Genomic DNA, 25,232 nt, shown 5'->3' with positions numbered 1-25,232 from the left:
GTTCTGGAAGTTCTTTGGCTGCTTGCCACTTGGCATAACTCCAGGGTTGGTCTCGGCATCGGGCGACCACAAAGGTGTCAGCATGGGCTGCAGATTCAGCAGTGGTTGCCGTGTCATGCTCCCTGGTCCACGCATACAGCTCCAGCATGCGGAGGTGCTGTTCAAGGATAATAGTCTTTCCTACTTGCGTCAGTCTTGTTAGTGGGCGGCACCCATTAAAGTCCTTCAAAAGGACATAGAGCTCCTTGGATGTCTCCTCTGCCTCTACCTCCAGGGAGCGGAAAAGCTGTCTGTAGGTCTCTGGGTTGATACTGTACTATGCTAGGACAGCCTTCTTTAACTTTAGCATTGACTAGTGACTCAGTAATGTCCATGTGAACATAAGCACTCCTAGCCTTACCAGTAAGCAATGTGATCAATCTGATTGCCCTGTCTGCTTTTGTCCACCGACATAGTATTGTAAATCTCTCGAAAGTGGTTAGATAATGCCATCATTGTCATTTAACTGCTTTAACCTGGACTCTTGGACCCGATACGGACCTGTACGTGGACTTGGGTGAGATGGGGAAGGACACTGGTCAGTCTGATCGGGTTTAAGGTCATCAGGGCCCAGAGGGCCACCAGGGAGGGAGCCTGCAGATCCTAGGTCAGTGTCCCTGCCATCGACCTCAGAAGAGCCACCTAGTGTCTGGTCAGGGACAGGGGTCATCCTGCTCTATTCCTCCAGCTGCAGAAGCCTGAATTGGTGCTGCATTGCTTTCCACCTTTGCGCCTGTCGATCGGCCTCCCGTTTCAGCCTGATGTCGCACACCTGAACAGGAGGGTCAACTCCTCCAATGAGGTCCCACCTGGATTGTCTGGTATGGGCTCTCCTCATTCACCTCCGTCTTTGGCCACACCTTCCACATGGAGAGAAGGTGCCGGTCCTGGTTTGTCCCTTTTCGGTCCCATGGTTTAGTTCTCTTGTTTTATCCAAAACAAAAAGAGAAACAATGTATCTAAGCTAAACTACCTGTAGTCAGTGCCTTCTACTGGTCGTTCCACCACTGCCACCATGTTAGGGATGACCAAGGAGGCAACGAGAGACACTGAGATAGGGTGCAAACAACGTAAGGGTTTTATTTTTCTAATTTGCTAAATACAAATGATGACTAGAGAAAATAAACCAAAGTGCTTTAAAATAGACAACCGGATAAATTAAGTCTCAACTGTTCGAAAGTCTCAACTTAAAAAAAGAAAACAGCAGATCTAAGGTGCAGGAACAGAACGTACATAGCTTAACTGACAAGGGACAGAGAGAATATATGGGGAGTAGCCAGTGCCATTCTCTACCTGAAGGGAGGTTCGCAAAACATTCATTTTAAATACACATCGTCATGTGCTAAAGTTTAAAACGTATTGATCAGATTTTAAATAGTTATTTTAGCATTAAAATCAATGAATGAAAGGTGCTTTGCTATTGCTATTTATTTTTTATTTTTTATTTTTTATCCCATTTTCTCCCCAATTTTCGTGGTATCCAATCGCTAGTAATTACTACCTTGTCTCATCGCTACAACTCCCGTACGGGCTCGGGAGAGACGAAGGTCGAAAGCCATGCGTCCTCCGAAGCAAAACCCAACCAGCCGTACTGCTTCTTAACACAGCGCGCCTCCAACCCGGAAGCCAGCCGCACCAATGTGTCGGAGGAAACACCGTGTACCTGGCCCCCTTGGTTGGCGCGCACTGCGCCCGGCCCGCCACAGGAGTCGCTGGAGCGCGATGAGACAAGGATATCCCTACCGGCCAAACCCCCCCTACCCCGGACGACGCTATGCCAATTGTGCGTCGCCCCACGGACCTCCCGGTCGCGGCCGGCTGCGACAGAGCCTGGGCGCGAACCCAGAGACTCTGGTGGCGCAGTTAGCACTGCGACGCAGTGCCCTAGACCACTGCGCCACCCGGGAGGCTCTGCTATTGCTATTTTAACACGTCAAGGGAAAAGAGTTCCCCCGCGGTGAATAGAGGGTTAACATTTCCCAATGCCTCTCTGGAACCATACTTCAGTTTTGGAATTCCGCTTTGACCTTTACCAGAACACGGCCGGCATCCATGCTGTGCAGACATGGTGCTCGTAACTACAGCGACACGGCGGTAAACAAGACATTATATTAGAACTTTTACTGTTTGTTGATAATCACGGTTAAATTAAAGTTAGATGAAGTTAAATTATACCAGTGACTGTTACAATGTTTTTTTTATTTTATCGTTATTTTACCAGGTAAGTTGACTGAGAACACGTTCTCATTTGCAGCAACGACCTGGGGAATAGTTACAGGGGAGAGGAGGGGGATGAATGAGCCAATTGTAAACTGGGGATTATTAGGTGACCATGATGGTTTGAGGGCCAGATTGGGAATTTAGCCAGGACACCGGGGTTAACACCCCTACTCTTACGATAAGTGCCATGGGATCTTTAATGACCTCAGAGAGTCAGGACACCCATTTAGCGTCCCATCCGAAAGACGGCACCCTACACAGGGCAGTGTCCCCAATCACTGCCCTGGGGCATTGGGATATTTTTAGACCAGAGGAAAGAGTGCCTCCTACTGGCCCTCCAACACCACTTCCAGCAGCATCTGGTATCCCATCCAGGGACTGACCAGGACCAACACTGCTTAGCTTCAGAAGCAAGCCAGCAGTGGTATGCAGGGTGGTATGCTGCTGGCTGATGTAAGCTATGAATGTAAGCTATGAAGCATGCATTCAACATAAAGAAATGATGAGAACAAATGGCAAGATAGTATTTCAGCAATAAAGTTATGTATGGGTTATAAGAAACAAAAGCAATGTGTCATGTCCTCATTTCTATATTATGTGTATATGTAACTGGGATCGTTGTGCTGCTAACAGCTTAGCTTCCTCCACTGTCTGACTGCCCCATACTGGTCTCAAACCAGTGAACCTCTGCTTCGCAACACATGTGACCACCCTCCTTGACAACATTCAAATGGGTGGAGACACGCAAAAGGTACCGGTTGGATGGCTCCATCAGCAAAATGTAAACACTGAGCATGACACTAACCATCTGAAGACCTCTCTAAAGGCTCTGCTGAAGGGTTGAACCTCTGGTTCAGGACTTCTGGACCAGGCTCCTTACTTCCTTTGCTGCCCTTCCTCTGCCTAAGGGCAGTCATGGTGGCTCACTGAAAAAGGAGGGGCAGCTATTAGTCTTTCACACAAGATAGGGACGTACACACACAGCCAAGTACCTGAACTCCTCCACGGAGTTGAGACCAGACTAGATTAAAAAAAAAAATATATATATATATATATATATATATATATATATATATATATCTGACTCCTTCGATTCTCTAATTGCTATGCGCTGATACATAAACATGTTTAATTCTTAAACCCTTACCTATGTTTATCCTGTTGTTGAATGCCTTTGTTTGCTGAAATCCATACTTTTTAATAAAACGTTAATCAAATACAATCAGACGGTTTCCTCATTGCTGTTGCTCTAAGATAGACCTGCGAATTGACACTCAACTCAGTTGTATTTGATTAACATTTTATTAAAAAGTATGGATTTCAGCAAACAAAGAAAGGCACACAACAAGAGGACAAACATAGGTACATAGTAAGTGAATGTACATTTACACCACACACAGAGAGAGAGAGAGCATAACGTACATTTAAATGCCTAACATGCGAAGAGGGAACCATCCATTCAAACACAATTGTAAAAAAAGACCAGTTAAAACAACATCAAAGTGTGATGCTGCGAGACTGAATGTGGCTCATTGCCTCCTTCAGTAGGCTATTGTCCAATGATATCCCATCCTATATAGGCTATGGAATCATAATGTATAATGCAAAGCATCTCTCATATTTATCATGTGTCATTGTATAGGTACTATTGACTTAATTTGAACAGCAAACAATGTTTACACCGTTACCCCATGGGTCGGACTGCAAATTCAACGTGTCCCCCGATGTCATCTATCGATAGTGTGTCGCGTCTCCATCATCCTATGCTACCGTTACAATTTTGCAAAAAGAAAAACAACTAAACACAAAAAAAATTGTGGTAACCCATGAAAATCCGCAAAACAAACTACACAATTGTCTCATGCTTTTCATTCATTCGCTGTTTTCATTCATTCACACAGGCCTGGGTTGCAGCGGCATTTCCTACTCACGCCGCTGCTAGAATGTAATGAAATATCAGATCCCATCACTCGCTAATCTCGGTCTCTTCGAATGGACAGCATCAGCATCGGTTTCATGCTCGCTCGATAATGATTTTCGCTTTTGATAGCAACAAAAAGGATTTGATTACACGTGTTCATACATTTTAGCCTCACCCTCGACAGTGCTTGCAATCCCTTATCGGATGTCCAAAGGTTTCTACTCTCTCCCTCCCACGGACACTCGATACATGCGTAGAGTCTCTAGTTTAGTCGAATACTGGCTTGAAACAACGAGAGAAACTTGAAACAAAGGGGGGTATTTGGTTAATATGCAGAGACGACAAACTGCTACTTTTTTATGTATACATGAATAAATAAATATGTATAATTCTGGTCCTACAAAAATCGATACACAGAACACACAATAGCACATTATTAACCTGAATGTCAACATCAATTAAAAAAGACAGCAACTCACACAGTTGTAAACAGTTTGTATACATCTTACATCCAGAATGTAGCCTAAGTACCACCACCACTAAACAAATCAAAATATATTTTATATTTGAATTTCTTCAAATTAGCCACCCTTTGCCTTGATGACAGCTTTGCACACGCTTGGTATTCTCTCAACCAGCTTCAACTGGAATGCTTTTTCAACAGTCTTGAAGGAGTTCCCACATATGCTGAGGACTTGTTGGCTGCTTTTCCTTCACTCGGCGTTCCAACTCATCCCAAACAATCTCGATTGGGTTTAGGTCGGGTGATTGTGAAGGCCAGGTCATCTGATGCAGTACTCCACTCTCCTTCTTGGTCAAATAGCCCTTATACGCCCGGAAGGTGTGTTGGGTCATTGCCCTGTTGAAAAACAATTGATAGTCACACTAAGTGCAAATCAGATGGGATAGTGTATCGCTGCAGAATGCTCTGGTAGCCATTCTGATTAAGTGTGCCTTGAATTCTAAATAAATCACAGACAGTGTCACCAGCTAAGCACCCCCACACCCCCTCCTCCATGCTTCACGGTGGGAACCACACATGTGGAGATCATCTGTTCACCTACTCTGCATCTCACAAAGAAACGGTGGTTGCAACCAAAAATCTCACATTTGGACTCATCAGACCAAAGGACAGATTTCCACAGGTCTAATGTCCATTGCTCATGTTTCTTGGTCCAAGCAAGTCTCTTCTTATTATTGGTGAAACCTCTAGTAGTTGTTTCTTTGCAGCAATTCGACCATAAAGGCTTGATTCCTCATGAGAGCCAGTTTCATCATAGCACTGTAACTGTAACATCACAGCACTCTTCAACCGAAAAGGAGGAGTAGTGATGGAACCAAGGCGCAGCGGGTTGTGAACACATAATTTTAATTAACAAGACGGAAAAAACACGAACTTCACTATAACTAACAAAACAACAAAACGGAGTAGACAGACCTGGACGACGAACTTACATTAAACACGAAGAATGCACGAACAGGGAAAATAGACTACACAAAATGACGATGTAAAAAAACAAACCGAACAGTCCCGTATGGTGTGACAAACACTGACACAGGAGACAACCACCCACAACGAACACTGTGAAACAACCTACCTAAATATGACTCTCAATTAGAGGAACGCCAAACACCTGCCTCTAATTAAGAGCCATACCAGGCAACCCTTAAACCAACATAGAAACAGAAAACATAGAATGCCCACCCAAACTCACGTCCTGACCAACTAACACATACAACAAACTAACAGAAATAGGTCAGGAACGTGACAAGCACATGGTTTTTACAACTACACACTCAAAATTATTGAAATGTTCTGTATTGACTGACCTTCATGCCTTAAAGTAATGATGGACTGTCGTTTCCCTTTGCTTATTTGAGCTGTTCTTGCCATAAAATTGACTTGGTCTTTTACCAAATAGGGCTATCTTCTGTATACCAACCCTACCTTGTCACAACATAACTGATTGGCTCAAACGCATTAAGAAGGAAAGAAATTCCACAAATTAACTTTTAACAAGGCTCACCTGTTTATTGAAATGCATTCCAGGTGACTACTTCATGAAACTGGTTGAGTGATTGCATAGAGTGTGCAAAGCTGTCATCAAGGCAAAAGGTGGCTACTTTGAAGAATCTCAAATGTTGATATGTTTAACACTTTTTTGGTTTCTACATGATTCCGTATGTGTTATTTCATATTGTTGACATCTTCACTAATATTCTACAATGTAGAAAATAGTAAAAAATAAAGAAAAACCCTAGAATGAGTAGGTGTGTCCAAACATTTAGACTTGTATGGTATGTGTAAATATTGTACAGATAACAGGTGATGATAATAGTAGCAAATAAATGTATGCTTATGGTTGTGAGGCATATGCTGATACTAATTATTTATGAATAGTGCAACGAATCCCTAATATTATATTATTGAATTATTTATTTTTACAGGGAGAGCATGTGTTTTTATTTTAGGTGCTTTAAATGTCAGAATTATGCAGAGAACATACACACGTACACACACACACTTTGTCACACATTTTTTATACATTGATTTGTTGGTTGCAAAGGGCAAGTTTTTCGGTTTGATATTGATATATTTTGTGTATTGTATATTGTTGGGTAGTTATTATTAAATACTGTACCAGTTCCTTATGAAAATAGTTAATTCAATTGCATGTCATCTTTATTATCCTTAAAATGAATACATCCCCATTGGTGGAAATGAATTATGCATAAACCCCAGGACAGCGCATAGCCTATTCTTTGACCTGGTTGTTATTTTAATCTGAAAGTCCCCATTAGAATACATCTCATACTTACATTACCCAATATTCACTACATCGATCTGAAATAATGACCACTCCATAATTTATTGTGACATATAGATGAGGTAGACCAGGTTATCCAACGACCTTCAGATGAGGTAGACCAGGTTAACCAACGACCTTCAGATTTAGGCCAGAAATCCTGGTCTAACTTCAGTCTGGGGGAACCACTGTATATCCCATGTTTTCTGGCCTGACTTCGGTTCCTCTCAACCCATGACTGAAGGAATACCTAGGATAGGATAAAGTAATCCTTCTAACCCCCCCCCCCCCCCCCCCCCCCCCCCCGCTTAAAAGAGTTAGATGCACTATTGTAAAGTGGTTGTTCCACTGGATATCATAAGGTGAATGCACCAATTTGTAAGTCGCTCTGGATAAGAGCGTCTGCTAAATGACTTAAATGTAAAATGTAAATGTAAATATACATTTTTAAAGATCAAGTTATGTCACTCCAAGATGGGGAGTTAACAAGTCCAAATTGAATCATTACATTGTATGGAGACCCCATAGAATTTCTTTGAGATATCAGACATTGTAGAGGACAAGAGAGAAATCTATGGGCATCCAGATGGAAAAAATAGAAAGTGCAGCTGCTGACATGAAAGGGCTGAAGATTATCAAAGAGATTTAAGAAAATAAATTGGCTTGCCGCTTGTAGGAGCACAGGATTATGGGGGAAGAAAGGCGTAAATGTTTAATGGCTATCCTTTTTTTCATGGAAGGTGCTTGTTTGTCTTGGTTTCTTTCTTGATAAGCACAAAGGAAAAGTAGGTTGCGCACTCTCTCCCTTGCTCCATCTTCTCTCAATTCCCCAACTCACTCATGCCATCTCTGGCAAGTTCAAAAAGTAAGACTGCGAGTGAAAGGCCTTGGCCTATAAAAGTTAAACCTTCATCTTTCCCAGAAGACCCTATTGGAATGCTTAAGCCATGGGATAGAACATTCTCTGTGATTTCTTCTTTTTACTTACTTGAACACAAAAGAGAGGTTTTAGAGCTTGGCAATTTGGGACCTAAACTGTAAAGGCCTAAAAGTCACTTGAATTGAGTGTGAATCCAGAGTCTTTCTTTTCTTAATTTTTTTCAATTTTGTCTTGATCTCCACTTTCACGGGGCCCATTAAAGGTTTAGGTAAAAGCTTGATCTTGTAAACGAGTGAGTTGGTGAAATTATTTTTCTTAGCTGCTCTGAGAGGTGGTCAGGGTTTCATGTAAAATGAAGGGATTATAAAAGCAGACATTCTGATTCCAAATGAGGAGAATCCATCCTCTGCTTATCACTACACTAGCAGCCCGGGGTTACAGCACTTTAGAGGGGAGAAGCACAACCATATGAAAAGAAAGCTTCCCTTACCATATTGAGTTCAATTCCAGATCAATTTGCTATGCTCATCTACAGTTTAATATTGTCTGGATACCCCCACACTGTCTGTGAGCCTAGGATTGAATTAGCCTAAATGTGAACCTGAAAATAACACTGGTAGCACCTTGCAATACAGTCAGCTTGCTTCTTCCCTCTGTAGTGCAAAACTATTGTTACCACTATGAGATGGGGAACACCCATGTGGATGGATGTGCTTATCTAACATGTAGCTTCTGTGGTAGAATTTAAAAAGACAGTCTGCAGTAGAAACAATAACAATGCGACACCCTGCCCCTGTTTTGGTAAAACGCTGAGGAATGGGGCTGGAGAAATGAAGCCACTCTCAAATTCAGTGGTATGGAGGCAAAGACTGACAATCCATTGTATCAAAAGTATAGTTTCAACCATGTTTTGAGGCAATGCAGTGTTTGTTTACAATTACATTGTTACAAGATTATATTTTGGGTTCTGATGGGGTAGGACAGTTGAACTAAGCTCATGAGGTATTTACAAGTTACACTACATGACCAAAAGTATGTGGCCACCTGATCGTTGAACATCTGATTACAAAATCATGGGCATTAATATGGAGTTGGTTCTCCTTTTGCTGCTACAACAGCCTCCACTATTCTGGGAAGGCTTTCCACTAGATGTTGGAACATTGCTGCGGGGACTTGCTTCCATTCAGCCACAAGAGCATTAGGGAGGTCGGGCACTGATGTTGGGCGATTAGGCCTGGCTCGCAGTCGGCATTCCAATTCATGACAAATGTGTTCGATGGAGTTGAGGTCAGGACTCTGTGCAGGCCATTCAAGTTATTCCACACCGATCTCGACAAACCATTTCTGTATTGACCTTCCTTTGTGCATGGGGGCATTGACATGCTAAAACAGAAAAGGGTCTTCCCCAAACTGTTGAAACAAATTTGGAAGCACATAATCATCTAGAATGTCAGTGTAAGCTGTAGCTTTAAGATTTCCCTTCACTGGAACTAAGGGCCCATCCCGAAACATGAAAAACAGATGCAGACCATTATTCCTCCTCCACCAAACTGTACAGTTGGCACTAGGCATTGGGGCAGGTAGCGCTCTTCTGGAATCCGCCATACCCAGATTCGTCCGTTGGACTGCCAGATGGTGAAGCGTGATTCCTCACTCCAGAGAACGCGTTTCCACTGCTCCAGAGTCCAATGGCAGTTCCCTTCTTTGTGGCCTACCACTTCGCGGCTGAGCCGTTGTGGCTCCTAGACGTTTCTACTTCACAATAACAGCACTTACAGTTGATCAGGGCAGCTCTAGCAGGGTAGAAATTTGACACACTGACTTGTGGGAAAGGTAGCATCCTATGACGGTGCCACATTGAAAGTCACTCACCTCTTCAGTAAGGCTATTCTACTGTCAATGTTTGTCTATGGATATTGCATGGCTGTGTGCTCAATTTTATACACCTGTCAGCAATGGGTGTGGATGAAATAGCCAAAAACCACCCATTTGAAGGGGTATCCACATACTTTTGCATGTATAGTGTATATTCTTTAAGAATCAATGGGTACATGTCATTAATTTAAAAGTACAAAAATGCAATTCCCACTTTAAGGCAGGAGGTCCAGTGATGAATGAAACCTTCCATACATGTTTGCCCATGGTAGAAGTGGTCAGAAAGTGACATGTTGGACCTGAATAACAAAACATTCAGGATTAAAGGTGCTCAAAGTTGACCCATTTGCATACCCCACCCTACCATGACACATCCATGTCTTCATTACTGAAAAATATAAACAGTTGAGTTTGATATCATTGGAAAACTTACAAACAAGGTTGTCAAACTATTTTATAATTTAATGAAAAAACGTTTTTTGAAGGCCCAGTGCAGTCAAAAACATGACTTCTGTTTTTTTTAAATATATATACTATACCAATCAAAAGTTTTGACACACCTACTCTTACAAGGGTTTTTCTTTATTTTTTCTATGTTCAACATTGTAGAATAATAGTGAAGACATCAAAACTATGAAATAACACACATGGAATCATAGTAGTAACCAAAAAAGTGTTAAACAAGTCAAAATATATTTTATAGTTGAGATTCTTCAAAGTAGCCACCCTTTGCCTTGATGACAGCTTTGCAGTCTTGGCATTCTCTCAACCAGCTTCACCTGGAATGCTTTTTACAACAGTCTTGAAGGAGTTCCCACATATGCTGAGCACTTGTTGGATGCTTTTCCTTCACTCCGCGGTCCAACTCATCCCAAACCATCTCAATTGGGTTGCCGTTGAGTGATTGTGGAGGCCAGGTCATCTGATGCAGCACTCCATCACTCTCCTTCTTGGTCATAGCACTTACCCATTGTTTCCATTGAGCATCTCTGAGATGTTTCTACAACTTGGAGTCCACCTGTGGTAAATTCAATTGATTGGACATATTCCTTCAGACCACTCCAATTTAGCAGGTACTGTTGAAATTAAAATTGAAATATAAACTTCCAATTAGTACCAGAAAGATGGCTGCTGGTACACCCACCGTCAAATGTCAACTTGAAAGGAAATTGATATATGATCTATATTTCCATTATGTCAATAGGTTTCCTAAGGAAGAGTGACAGTATAATTTAAACAATTGATATTCTCACTCAAGTCAACATTATCTGACGTTTGGACCTCCAACCATCTTTGTGATATCATTTGAAAGGTAACATTTTTGTGCTCACATTTTAGTATTCATCATGCAGAACATGACACCCACCCTGTATTCAAGAGCATGCTGTGTCTAAAACGAAGGTGGGGGCAAAACAAACACCTCTGACGATGTAAAATAGGGTCTAAGCCATGACAGACTGATCAGGGGTATGCTATGATCCCGTATTGATGTCACTTGTTAAATCCACTTCAAATCAGTGTAGACGAAGGGGAGGAGACAGGTTAAAGAATTTATGTTTAACCCTCGAGACAGTTGAGACATGGTTTGTGTATAATGTGCCATTCAGAGGGTAAATGGACAAGACAAAAGATGTAAGTGCCTTTGAACGGGACATGGTAGTAGGTGCCAGGTGCACCGGTTTGAGTGTCAAGAACTGCAACACTGCTGGGTTTTTCACACTTGGTTTCCAAAGGACATCCAACCAACTTGACAACCGTGGGAAGCATTGGAGTCAACATGGGCCAGCATCCCTGTGGAACTCGTTTGACACTTTGTAGAGTCCATGCCCCGACAAATTGAGGGTGTTCTGAGGACAAAAATTGGTGCAGCTTAATATTAGGAAGGTGTTCCTAATATTTTGTACACTGTGCATATGATCATATAAACACATTTTTTGAAGTTTAGTAACAATTAACAAAAAATGCATAAAGGTAAAAAAATGACAATTTCACTAAGAACATTTTTCAAAAAATAAAAGTTTGATTTCATTAGAATGTTTACAAACAAGGTTGTCAAAGTCAACCGTTTATATTTTTCAGTAATGAAGACATGACTCTCATGGTAGGGTGGGGTATGCAAAATGTTCAACTTTTAGCACCTTTAACTCCTGAATGTTTTGGTATGCAGGTCCAACATGTCCCTTTCTGACCACTTCTACAATGGGCAAACATGTATGGAAGGTTTCGTTCAAATCAAAAGGGGTACAGTCAAAAAGTGATTCAAAAAAATCATATGGAATGACCCATACACTTGTCCAATAGAAAAACAACCACAGTTCATCCACAAAGTATTTATTACAAAAATACATTGGCAAAGTTATGACATAATACTGTCTATGATGCACAAAATAAATAGATAGCAAGCATCGCTGTGGCCTACGGAGCAAATACACACACAACTTGGAAACAAGTTAAGCACTGAACAGCGTTAACAGTGTAAAAGTGAGAGATATCACCTTCTCTCCTTTGGCTTGAAATGCATGCAGCTCAGTATAAAAAATAAATTAAAATATCACTCCCCGCAAATACATTATAGCCAATTAAAAAGCACACCCATTTTCCAACATTTTAGCAAATGTATTTATTTCAACAACAAAAAAACATGGACTTAGTGTTTTTTCTTTACAATATATTTAAAAAATTGATTATTAAAAAAATGTCAGTTCGCAATACTACAGTATTTCAACTAATTATGTACAGATCCATTCCACTGGGCACTGACGTCAATTCAACATCTATCCCACATTGGTTCAATGTAATTTTATTGAAATGTGGAGACAACGTTGCTCCAACCAGTGTGTGGGATACATCACAGAGCAAGGGGTGGCGTTACAGAGGCTATTCAGCTTTGACTGAATAACACCCATGACCTCCTTGGATTATCATTCTGAACAGATGGGCGCACAACAGCACCCACGGGCAGACATAGCCTATAACAAATAGCTAGCTAATGACTACGAGAGACTCTCAGAGACTCGAATCAAAAAAAGGCACAAACGTTGACAGGATGAGCAAAAATAGCACATTAAAATGTCTTTGAAAATGCACAATCTATTGACGGTTACCCATCACATGGCACCATGTAGTTGAATGAGAAGGGACCTGGGGATAAGGGTTGGTTAAGTCAAACAAAGAACATGTCAAAGTCATCCACATCAGATGTCACAGACCCTATAAGAACTTTTCCCTCCCATCCAGGTTCTCATGTCAGTTCATTGCCTAATTTCTGAAATGAAAGCCAGAGGGGTAGACTCACATGGATGCATCACCATCTGAAATCTAACATTTCCAAATCAAATAGACAAATAACAAGTAGTATAAGAGATTAATAAGCATAGTAGTATATCTAATTGAGTATGCAATTTCGCCAGCAGACTGGACATAAACTACCGAACAAATGTATTAGCACAATTTAGTCATGGATTGTGTGTGTGCCATTCAGAGGGTGATTGGGCAACACAAAATATTGAAGTGCCTATGAAGGGCGTCTGGTAGTAGGTGCCAGGCGCACCAGTTTGAGTGTTAACAACCGCAACGCCAATGTGTCTTTCCACACTCAACGCTCATAAAATGAACAGATTTAGTCCTGGATCTAAGGCTTCAAGTTCCTACATGTGACAACGTAAATAGTGAACAAAACAAACAAAAGATAAGCCCTCCTGAAAGATTAAACTGGCTTCACAAATGACATTTTGCCAACTCTGCACGGGTAAAATTAACATTAAAATAACCTGAAGCTTTCCCATAAGAAATACAATGTCAGATCTATCCAAAACTATTTGCACATCTGACCCAAAACCACCAATCAATTCACTTAGGCCCATAGTCACTTCCCTTCCCCCACTGTCTCATGGTCTGCATCGGTAAGAAGATCATTAGGCCCTCAGAAAGATACAGTAAGAAACTGCACGACAGTAAGTCAACTAATAGAATCATATGAAGCTGCTGTCATAAAACCCTGATAGATTATACGTAGCAGAAAGTGGCCTATGATCAGCATGAGGTTCTGCTTGCTTGTCTTTTGCTTTAATTCACTGAACCACTCATTAAAATGCAAACTATGTAAATGGGGGGGGGGGGGGGGGGGTTAAATGCGGTTTAAATGCAGACCGTCACGGTCTTCCTGACATTAGTACTTTGAATTGTAAATTAACGTGAGAATAATCTGCCATTATAATGAGAAATTCAGCGTGCAGAAGATAATGATTTCATTTATTTGATACACTGAGCTACACAAACGCAATCCAGAAATCCCATGAATTATGGATATTTAATTTGATCATAATTTCCTACACCTATCTGTCTACATAAAAACAGTAAGGGCATGGAAATGATTTCCAAGTCACCACTCTGCATACCAAGCATGTTTAGTGTGAAAATAAATGGAACGGTGAGTGAAGTTTGGAAATACTTTAGCAGAGGTAGTCAAACGGAAAACACCTATTCAATGTCAGTCTACAGTCACATAGGCCCATCACTTGAAAAAAAATAATCCAGAAAATCACATTGTAGGATTTTTTATGAATTTATTTGCAAATTATGGTGGAAAATAAGTATTTGGTCAATAACAAAAGTTTCTCAATACTTTGTTATATACCCTTTGTTGGCAATGACAGAGGTCAAATGTTTTCTGTAAGTCTTCACAAGGTTTTCACACACTGTTGCTGGTATTTTGGCCCATTCCTCCATGCAGATCTCCTCTAGAGCAGTGATGTTTTGGGGCTGTTGCTGGGCAACACGGTCTATGGGGTTGAGATCTGGAGACTGGCTAGGTCACTCCAGGACCTTGAAATGCTTCTTACGAAGCCACTCCTTCGTTGCCCAGGCGGTGTGTTTGGGATCATTGCCATGCTGAAAGACCCAGCCACGTTTCATCTTCAATGCCCTTGCTGATGGTAGGCTTTGTTACTTTGGTCCCAGCTCTCTGCAGGTCATTCACTAGGTCCCCCTGTGTGGTTCTAGGATTTTTGCTCACCGTTCTTGTGACCATTTTGACCCCACGGGGTGAGATCTTGCGTGGAGCCCCAGATCGAGGGAGATTATCAGTGGTCTTGTATGTCTTCCATTTCCTAATAATTGCACCCACAGTTGATTTCTTCAAACCAAGCTGCTTACCTATTGCAGATTCAGTCTTCCCAGCCTGGTGCAGGTCTACAATTTTGTTTCTGGTGTCCTTTGACAGCTCTTTGGTCTTGGCCATAGTGGAGTTTGGAGTGTGACTGTTTGAGGTTGTGGACAGGTGTATTTTATACTGATAACAAGTTCAAACAGGTGCCATTAATACAGATAACGAGTGGAGGACAGAGGAGCCTCTTAAAGAAGAAGTTACAGGTCTGTGAGAGCCAGAAATCTTGCTTGTTTGTAGGTGACCAAATACTCATTTTCCACCATAATTTGCAAATAAATTCATTAAAAATCCTACAATGTGATTTTCTGGATTATTTTTCTCATTTTGTCTGTCATAGTTGAAGTGTACCTATGATGAAAATTACAGGCCTCTCATCTTTTTAAGTGGGAGAACTTGCACCATTGGTGGCTGACAAAATACTTTTTTGCCCCACTGTATCACCCTCCGCTATTGGTCAATACAGCACACAGAGATAGGAATAGCAGGTTCGTGAATAGGTTTAGTATACTAGCACACCGCTCTGTGCTAGGATGTCAATCACTCCAGCCATCCATTATCTACAAGTGCTAGGCCTATATGGAGAAACTTTGGAAACTGCTTAACATATTCAAGTGATCAACTATGCAATTATTTTGCTAAAACATTAATCTAGAAATGATTATCGTAATCAGAATAGTAATACGTTCACTAAAGAAACTACAAGCAGCCTAAGCTAAACACAGTTGGGTGTTGGCTGCAATCAAAGTTCCATGATTGTCCATTTACCATCTCTCCACCATAACACCTGGGTCTAATATGACAATAACACCTGGGTCTAATATGACCATAACACCTGGGTCTAATATGACCACTAATATGCACCATAATTGACGGATCATACCTTAAATTCCTCCCTAACCTAGTTCTGCCTCAAGAAGCCTTGACGCCGTGGTGAATGTTGGTAAAACAACTTGTTACCAGCCTATCTATCCTACAGCTTTAGGAAACCAATCTCAAGTGACCCATCATTACCATAACGTACCAGAGGTCCAATAGGTCAAAATAGAATCAAACGGTGAATTAAATAAAAATAAGTATTTTCCTTTGCTTCGACATAACGGAAACCAACACGCATAGGCCTACATTGATACATAGTATTAACCAGCCTGGTCTCATAGACTAGACGTAACATCGTAAACGTAAATCCAGGACACTCAAATTGGTATGATATGTTACATTTCGTATGGTATGTATTCATTTGTGGAAGTCACACATCATTTGTGGAAGTCACACAGTCACACTTCGTAATAATATGTTAAGAACTATAATTTGTATTCAAGGTTACGAATTTGCAAAATGCACAACATGTTATGAATTTGCTAAACGTACGCAATGTTACGAATTCTAGCAAGGTGGCTAACATTAGCCGTTACAAATTTGCAAAATATCGATCGTCTCAGATTTATGTACAGAATAATACGAAATGCTCTGAGACCAGCTTGTATTAACCCATTTTGAATATAGCTATGATGAACACAACATGCAAGCAGATGGTATCTCTGTATAGCCTAGTGCAGGTGCCCCAGATACACTATAAATGTGAAGGATTAAATATATTAAATTATATTACAGTATTTTAATACAAAAGCTGCCATGTGGTCAATATATGTTTGCTGAGTAGAATGGACTGAGCTCCATTTGAAAATATGGAAATGTCTGTTTTCTGAGGTATTAAATGTGTCTGAACTTGTTCAGGTTGAACATTTTACTGCAACGCCTTGAAATTGGAGTTTTCCAATTTTCTGTATGTCTGAGCTCCAACTGATACACTTTTTGTAACCTTCTGTTAAGTACATAAAACTAAGAACCAGAAAACAAGATGTGCGGTATAGTACTTCCCTTTTAAAACCAGACTCAGTGTAAGTGAGTGGATAGGTTCCTGGTTCTTTGTTGGGGTAAGGGGAGGGGTAGGTGGGGGGTAAATGCTGTCTCACTGTGCTGTGCTGCCCTCTGCTGGTTGGGCTGCTCCCTGCTGCTCCTTGTTCAGGATGATGCTGATGATGTCTCCCTCATGTTCCTTCATGTGCTCCATCAGTCTCTCCTTGCTGGTAGACTCAAAGCCACAGATACAGCAGCAGAACAGCAGCACACAATACTCCATGCCGGCCCGGGACTGGACCCCCTCCTTCCCTTGGGGGCTGTGCTGGGGGGTGTCGCTCTGTGGGGCCTGCTCTCTGGAGGACCACTGGATGAGCTCCGTTGTTGGCCCTAAGCCACCGCCAACCACACTGTCCACAGGAACCTCTGCTAGGGGGGCTGGGTCCACAAAAACCCTCTCCTTCTTCCCACCCTGCACCACACCAGACTGCTCTGCCACTGCTGAAACCTTCTGCGGGGCACTGGGGGAACTACAGCCAGGGAGAGAGCAGGCTCACCATCAAGACAGAGGCATGACCCTACACATCCTGGTTCACTGGGACCCAAACATAGGCTTCAGTCTGACTAGAAGCTTTACAGATGGTAAAGGCAGACCGCTAAAATTCCAAACCCCCATCACCCCCTACTCACCGGACGCTCTGGGAGATGGCCTCGTTGATGGCCTTGTTCACCTGCTCGTAGTTGTAGTTCTGATCGCCAGCGTGCTTCCACATGTGAGACTTGAGGGACGGAGGGTGACTGCACACATAGCCACACAGTGAACACCTGAAAAACGAAAGGAGTACGTGAGAGGGGGGAAGAGGGAGAGAGAAAAGAAAGGGATCAAGTCTGTAGCAGAAGCAGCTGATTTAATATGCTGCTTGGGGTCCACTAATCCCCTCAACTCCATTATATCAAAAGGGATCAGCAGCACTAAAGACTCCTCAGGGAAAGACCTAGTGACACACATGCTCTGATACCGCTTATCTGTACTGCTCGACATCATGCTCCAGCCAACTCTATATACCCAGACATCCTCCATATTGACACTAAAAGGAGAGTTCATTAGGAGTTCTTTCTGATGGTCGATGAGATGGGTTCTTCTTACACTTTAGATTTTCCTCCATCCCCAGACTCTTTCGAAGCACATAGGCCTACTTTCTCTACCTCTCCCACTCCTCTGCCCAGGTCTCCCCTCAAACCCCTGAGCTGGTCCTCACCTGTACTGCTCCAGTAGCTGAACCCTGACCCGGTCCTCACCTGTACTGCTCCAGTAGCTGAACCCTGACCCGGTCCTCACCTGTACTGCTCCAGAAGCTGGACAGCCTGGTGCTCCTGGGGATGTCTCCTCATGTGGCTCTTCAGGCTGTTCATGTTGGTCGTAGCAAAGTCACAGCTGCAGCACCTACGGTACCAGAGAGTTGGCCAGAGTTAGAGGGAATATCTCTGTACAGGCCTAGTTGTTAGACAGTTCATGTCGTGCTTGGCTGTTTATGCTCTGTTTACTATTCTGTTTTGGCTGGTACAGCAGGAAAAGCCCGGAGGGCCATATTGTTGTCTCGACGGCTATTTTGTTTCGAGGCTAAGCTGAAAGTGTAGCTGGCAGCACAATGTTCAGAGATGCGATACACTGTGTGGCTCAAATGGATAAGATGGCCTTAGTTAAAAGGCGTGTGCTTCCCTGTGGAGTGGTTTGAAGTGAGTCAAGGATACTAAAGCACAAGAGTAGAAAGACTGCACTCCCCTGCATGAAAGGGCTCTATTGAGGGTCTATAGTGGGAGAAAATGAAAACAAACTAGATGTGTGTGGCCTTAGAGAATAAGATCCCCCCCCACTCAGACGCCGCCTCGAGAGTGTGTGTACACAGAGCAGGGCCGATCCGCTTACATGGGTGCTGCGTTGAGAGAAATACTCCAGCTGTAGACTGCAGCCAAGGTTGATCTTTAATTAACACTCACTGCCCCCTGCTGGAAATCTGTATCATAACATCGTGATTCTATAATTTTTTTAATTTAACTAGGCAAGTCAGTTAAGAACAAATTCTTATTTACAATGACAGCCTACCCCGGACGATGCTGGGCCAATTGTGCGCCGCCCTATGGGACTCCCAATCACGGCCGGATGTGACGCAGCCTGGATTCGAACCAGGTAGTGCAGTGACGCCTCTTGCACTGAGATGCAGTGTCTTGGTTAATGGATTTGAGTAAGAAACAGGATTACGTCATCGGTAACATGGAAAGAAGTGAATTACTGGATAACTAAAATGAACCTAATCTAGTTTAAGCGGTATCATCTGTCGGACAGCAAGAGCACGCAGCTCTCAACTGGTTGTCGCGTGGAGCACCTCACAGATGAACGACGCCGGTAGGGTAGGTAAGATATTTCTACTTATATCTACCTGGGACTGCTAACTTAGGCATCAATGGCTATGCTAACAAGGTTTGAAGTCTTGGTTGAATACAGTCATTATGGGCTGTTTGAATAAAAAAAATAAAAAACCTTCCCAATTAAAATGGTGACTGCAAAGTAGGCCTACCTGGCAGAATGATATCATGATGATTAGTATCAATCGGGATGGCATTGGTTTTGCAAACTCTGCCATCACGTGCAGGCTACACTGGAGGCCTACATTGTACAGTACAGAAATACCACTAGGCAAACAATGGTCTCTTGTTAGATGCACAATTGAATAAAAGGGCAACTACACCCTCCCCAAAATATTTACCAGACCTGGTTTAGTCATTGTTGAAAATGGAACATCCAATCGTTGTTTTTTCTTCTATTTAAAAAAGTGTGATCTTGAGAGTGAAAACCTGAACAAACTCAGAAACCCGGAAAAACAAAAACGATATCAAGCAAAATATTAAACTGATTTTACAGGGCCCTACAACTGTAGCCTGCTGACTGTTCAAAATTGCTAACAATAACACCCTTCTTGAGATTGCACAATTATTTTTTCCCTGAAAACAATCAATGTGAACATGATATTGTTTGGAAGTTAAAACTGTATTATTTGTGTATGGAGGGTGGGTTATTACAGGCTAGCTTGCTCATGCCACAAATGAAAGATAAAATCACCTGATATTGTAATTATGCACACATCATCCACTATCCTGTGAGATCTTGACCCAGGCCAGTATTTTTCCCCACCCAATTCGGGCCAGTAGCTTTTAGATGGCACTGGCCTGGTGTGCCACTGGCAAATTTACTTGAATGTCAAGTCCTAAGGAATCCAGATTGCAATCACGATGAATCCTATTGACATGATTAAAAACACAGACCGTAGACACACAGCACCAACCTGTAAGGCTTGTCAGAGTTATGGATCCTCCGGTGGTTCCGAACTCCAACATACGTGGAGCTGCTGTAATCACACACGTCACATCTGTACACCTTCTGCGATCTGACGGAATCTGGAGAGCGGAACAAAAGTACACTCATTAAATATTGTGGATAAAGGATGAGGTGCCAATAAAATGAAACGATCAAAATGGGTAGTGGAGAAGATAATAAGTGAGAAACAGTCTTTGATTTAGAGTAAAAAGACAGGTCGCGTTTGGACAAGTTGAAAAGCACACTTGGCGCAACGCTCACCATTAAAATTTGATTCAAGCTTTTTATTAAAGGCTTGACGGTTCTGATGAAGGCTGAAACATCAAGCTTTTAATAGTCGCCCAAATAAAATGCATTTCTAATGGTGAGCGAGCATTGCCCTTTTAACGTTTCAATGAATGAAACATTTCCTGGGGGTTGCACCTGGACTCACGTTGGTCGAGCGCCCTCCACTTCTTTCCATTGAAAAATATATTTAACAAATTCCTCACCGTCATTTGTCATCTTTTCAGATTCCTCCATGGTTGCCGTGGTTTCAGTGACAGGGGTTAGTGTTGCGTTGGTGTCGCCCAAACCGTGCTGGTCTCTAACGTGGTTCCTCAGCTGACTCTGTGGAAAGGGTCAGTAATAAAACCAACAGTTAAAAAAAAAAACTTAACGATATCATCTGGGGCTAGAAAAAAAAACCCTCTCTAAAAAAATGATCTCTGATATCTATGGAGTCCGAAAAAACCCACAGAATGTTATGACAGACTTAATGACGTCTGCAGAAATGGACGAGGTGTCTCATGAAAGTAATGAAATCAACAGGCTAGTTCTCTGCTCCCTGAATCAAACTAAACTTATTCAACTGCACCAACCAGACAAACATCCATCTCAACTCTCACTTCAACAATCAGTTCATCTTAAATGACTGTCATTTGGGTCATGGAGAAACAAAAACTCAAGAGCAATATTCTCTCCTAGAGGAGGAGCCACTTCAATAATACATTCCTGCCCAGGGACATTGAGGCGCACAGTCTGTCCTAATTCCGCTCTCTTCAGTCCTTCTACTCACTTTGTAATAGAAGGCCTCAGTACACTGCTTGCAGTGGTACACCCTGGTCTTGCAGTGGTTGATCATGTGGCCCTCTAGATCTTTGCTGTCCAGGGCGATGTGTTCACAGATGGGACACTGGTAGGGCTGTCTCTGGCGGTGTACTCGCAGGTGCTGCTTGATGTAGCCCTTGTTACCACTGCTGTAGCGACAAAGGCGACAGCGGTAGGGCCTCTCGCTGCCAGGGATGTAGTCCACCAGGCCCCCACCAGTGTTACCCGGGTCCCCCCCTCCACAGTCGCTGACCTCCCCAGCGTGCTGGCTCTGGGCGTTGTCCTGTAGCTCCTTCAGGATGTCCTCGTCTGAGGCGTTCTGGTCCGAGCGCTCCTTCAGCCTCTCTATGACCGTCAGCAGGGACAGGCTGATGCCAGCCTTGGTGGGGCCCTCGGCCAGCCCGTCCTCTCTGGACCCCTGCAGCTCCAGGTCTATCAGGGCTGACCCCACGCCTGCCAGCTCCTCTACCGCTGCAGGGGCTCTGTCGGCTGCAACTGCTGCAGCCGTGGCCATCTCCAGGAGCCTCTGGCCCGTGTCAGGGCTCTGGGAGCATTGGCCCACGATGCTCCTGATGTGCTCCGCGGTCCTCATGGGCATGGCCACCAGGGCTTCAGCAGCCAGGGAGTGCAGCCTCAGAGACTCAGAGTGGGTCCTCCTGCGGGCTGGGGGAGCATTCTCATCACGTGGAGGGTCCGTGGTGGTCTGCTGCCTCTCGCTGTTGCTCCAGCCAATCACCACCTCCTGCTGCTCGTCCTTGTAAGCAAACATTGGCTCGTTCTCCACATGGCCCGCCTCCTCTGCAGCCAGCAGGCTCTCGTCTCTGCCCACCTCTGGGCTGGTGAGGAGGGGCTGGGTGGCCACGGGTTCCTCTGCGCACGGCAGTCGCTCCACTATGACGTTGACATGGCCGGCACTGTTGGGACTGCAGCTGATGATCTTCTGGGCTGATGACAGGAGGCTGTCTGTTGTGCTTGTAATTTGATGACAGTCCTGCACAAGTTCCACCTCCGTCTCTGTGGTCACCTGTACCTCCAACATTGGCTCTGAGTCTTTAGATAGCCTCTCCACTGGGCTCTCCTCTGTGATTGGTTCTGTCCTGGCCTCATTCCTACACTCCGCCACAGGGGCACAGAGGTCGATCTGGAAGGTGGACATCTTGTTGAGGTTCTGGGAGTTCTCTGGAACCGGGGTGAGGACCACTATGGCTTCCTCTGCAGGAGGAACTACAGGAGGTGCTGGTGCTTCTTGTCTAGAAGGTGCCACCGCCTCGTCCTCAAAGATCGGGTAAGAGCAGTCTACCAGACCTGCGTGCTTCCATGCATGAGTCTTTAGCATTCGCTGCTGTCCACACACATAGCTGCAGATCAGGCAGCGGTACATCCCAGACTCCTCATAGCTGTACCACTTCTTCTTAGCAGAGATCTCCTCAGCACAGTCCATGGCAGTTTTGAACACAGCCTCCTCCACACTACCCCCCATCCCTAACCCTAAGTCCTCATTCCCCTCGCTGGCCTGCTGGCTGGACACAGGGTTCTTGTTAGAGTTGCTGCCGTCAAAGTGGAGCCTGACATGGGCCTCTAGCTCCTCCTGGTGGCTGGAGGTGAAGCGACACTCAGAACACATGAGGATGAGGTCACTGTGCTGCTCATCGTGCTGCCGCAGGTGCTCCTTCAGCAGGCTCAAGGTCGGGGACAGGAACCGACACAGGCTGCACTGGTAACAGGTGATGGTCCTACTGCTGCCAGCAGGGGCACTGTTGTCTGGCTTGATCTCCTCCTCTTTCACTTCTTCCTCCAACTCCCGGACTCTCTTGCAGGGGGAGGACCCACCACTGCCCTCCCTGATCTCTGGGACTCTGATGGAGGCACAGGACATGAGGGCTCTCTTCTTCCCAGCCAGGGTACATCGACGTGGGCGCTTCTCCACGATCTTGCTGAGCTTCTCAATCACCTCGATGAGGGAGTCTGCGGCCTGCTGCTGCCTCTGGTCATCATCCCTAGGCTCCATCAGGGTACCAGGGGGCGTTTCCACCCTTTCAGGGATGAAGACAGTCTCCTGTTGGCCTCTAGAGAGGGGGAGCAAGATGGCAACACCACTGCTGTCCTCCATGCCTGGAGGAAGCAAAACAAGCTTGTTAAACTACCACAATCAGCGTGGCATGCATAAGCACAGGAATATGACCACGGCTAGTAAACGCTTAATGTCTCTTACAAATATCGTATTGCTCTCTTTGCAAATGTGCTTCCTTCCATCTTAGACACACACAAACAAATGTTGACTAAATCTGTTTAGGCCTAGACTGAGAAAGAAACCTGTTGTGTTACTAGGTTCATGACCTGGCTGGGGCAAGTGTGGTCACAGAGTACACACAGAGTACAGTACTGAACTTTGAAAGTCCCAATTAAAGTCCTAATTTAGTTTTACCCTTCCGAAATTCAATAATTATATTTGATAGAAAACATTTGATAATTTATTTGATAATTCAGTCAAGCAGATCAATGATAATTTAATAAGGATGAATGATTATTTACCAGTGCCACATTAGAGGAAGACATTCCTGTGGTTAAGCACATTAAGTCTGCAATTTGTAGCACACTTTCCCCTTTCTGACCACAATCAGGTTCCCTTTTCTTTGGGTTCTGCTTTTAAGGAATAGCCTATGCCTAAATATCCCTGAACTTTCTCCAGTACTGTACTACCTAGTGTTCATTCTGCAAAAGTGACAAAGGTCTTGGGTAGGCAAGTTCCAAAAACTTAGTACATAACAAGGTTGTCAACAAACAACGCATACAAAGTTGTATGTTGTATAGCGGCAGAATATGATACCATATTCTGCCGATATTTAAATACGTTTTTTTCACTCACTACGTTTATTCGGGAAAATGTATGTCCTCACACTGGTAGCCCATGGACAAAACATTAAGAATAAGCTACGTGGTGAGTTGATGCCTATTTGTCAACTAGTTCAACGTACTTTACGACGTTTTTGGAACAGATTCCTGTTGGAACGATCCACAAATTATACCCACCCGTTTGCACAATCCACAAACTAATGTAAGTTAAGTGATTGTTAAAATCAAAGACTTTCAAGAAATATTAAGGTTTTAGCTTTGGTTTGGTAGCTGACCACTTTGGCTTAGTAGCTAGCTAACTAGTTGAACAGGGATATCGATATGTGTGCATGACTAGGGGGACTGCCCTCTGACATAACCGGCTAAAAATAAAATGTCATACACCGAGGCGTGGATGGTTGACGAAAGCAAAATAATGATCTGTAAAACCTTATAGCTAGCTAAATGCCAGGTAACATAGCCACAATAATCGCGTAGGTGTGTCGATAAAATGGAGTCCAAAGCTAGAGATATATATTCCTAATCTGGAAAAAGGGACAGGACATGCACTGTACATGACAACAAGACAACCACTTGAAGCTAAGCTAGCACACGAGTCCCTCACACACACTGTAAAAGACATCTAGCTATTTAATTGGCTTCTCGTTTAATAAATGGCAAAGGGTCATGCGACTTTTATGTGTCGGTTAGCTAAGTACTTACTGATCCGGCAATTCTGAGTGATCTTTGGCCTCAAAACATTTAAAAAACCTATGCTTTATCCTTTAGCAGTAAAAAGTGGCCTCTGTCTCTCACATTGCAAAATGGCGAGGATGGAGAATGGATCACGTGACTCAAACCTAAATGGTCAGGTGGCCAACATGGAATCCGTGTTTAGAGACAGAACCATCGGGTGGAACCAGGACCCCCCAAAAAATCCACTGAACAGTTACTGACAGAATTGGTTTAAGAGTGTGTAATATGTGTAAATTCACAAGTAATATGACTTAGTATAATGCAATTAAGCACAAAATGTATGTAATATGTGTAAATTCACAAGTAATATGACTTAGTATAATGCAATTAAGCACAAAATGTAAACGCATATCAAACGGAGGTAAAGTGCAGGTGCAACTCTGTCACTGAGGAGTTTATGTTCAATGTGCTATGTC

At 43.3% G+C, this 25,232-nt stretch overlaps 2 protein-coding genes across 6 annotated transcripts in view; both read right to left on the bottom strand.

Moving 5' to 3' along the window:
• Positions 1 to 4,481, bottom strand: part of LOC129834352 (probable C-mannosyltransferase DPY19L3) — a 41,672-nt gene extending 37,191 nt beyond the window's left edge. The window contains exons 1-2 of one of the 5 annotated variants that reach the window (XM_055899256.1): positions 4,343 to 4,481; positions 3,065 to 3,185 (exon numbers count right to left, since the gene is read on the bottom strand). In XM_055899256.1, the coding sequence (XP_055755231.1) occupies positions 3,065 to 3,176 (112 nt within the window). In that variant the 5' untranslated portion in view covers positions 3,177 to 3,185; positions 4,343 to 4,481. Of the gene's footprint in view, positions 1 to 3,064; positions 3,186 to 3,947; positions 4,032 to 4,190; positions 4,320 to 4,342 lie in introns of those variants that run through there. The other 4 variants (XM_055899255.1, XM_055899259.1, XM_055899258.1 and 1 more) reach the window with 4 other exon arrangements.
• A 7,576-nt stretch (positions 4,482 to 12,057) lies between these two features.
• LOC129834350 (zinc finger protein 507-like) lies at positions 12,058 to 24,893 on the bottom strand. Its single transcript, XM_055899252.1, has 7 exons — positions 24,784 to 24,893; positions 21,197 to 23,340; positions 20,631 to 20,748; positions 20,108 to 20,219; positions 18,106 to 18,210; positions 17,457 to 17,591; positions 12,058 to 17,296 (listed from the first exon to the last, which is right to left on the bottom strand). Exons 2-7 carry the CDS (start codon positions 23,336 to 23,338, stop codon positions 16,879 to 16,881), a joined length of 3,030 nt encoding a protein of 1,009 aa, XP_055755227.1. The 5' UTR covers positions 23,339 to 23,340; positions 24,784 to 24,893; the 3' UTR covers positions 12,058 to 16,878.
• Positions 24,894 to 25,232: the final 339 nt, after the last annotated feature.

This window comes from Salvelinus fontinalis, chromosome 35, assembly GCF_029448725.1.
Source record: "Salvelinus fontinalis isolate EN_2023a chromosome 35, ASM2944872v1, whole genome shotgun sequence".
Lineage (NCBI taxonomy): Eukaryota > Metazoa > Chordata > Actinopteri > Salmoniformes > Salmonidae > Salvelinus > Salvelinus fontinalis.
The sequence above is the reverse complement of the archived record's forward strand: the minus strand, read 5'-3'. Positions and strand labels throughout refer to the sequence as shown.

Bases quoted from the DNA above. Each gene is read 5' to 3' on its own strand.
- LOC129834350 (XM_055899252.1), bottom strand. From the start codon at position 23,338: ATGGAGGACAGCAGTGGTGTTGCCATCTTGCTCCCCCTCTCTAGAGGC. The intron at 20,749-21,196 runs GTGAGTAGAAGG...CCCTTTCCACAG, and splicing joins CTGAGGCCTTCTATTACAAA to AGTCAGCTGAGGAACCACGT. The intron at 18,211-20,107 runs GTTGGTGCTGTG...CTGGTACCGTAG, and splicing joins AACTCTGACAAGCCTTACAG to GTGCTGCAGCTGTGACTTTG.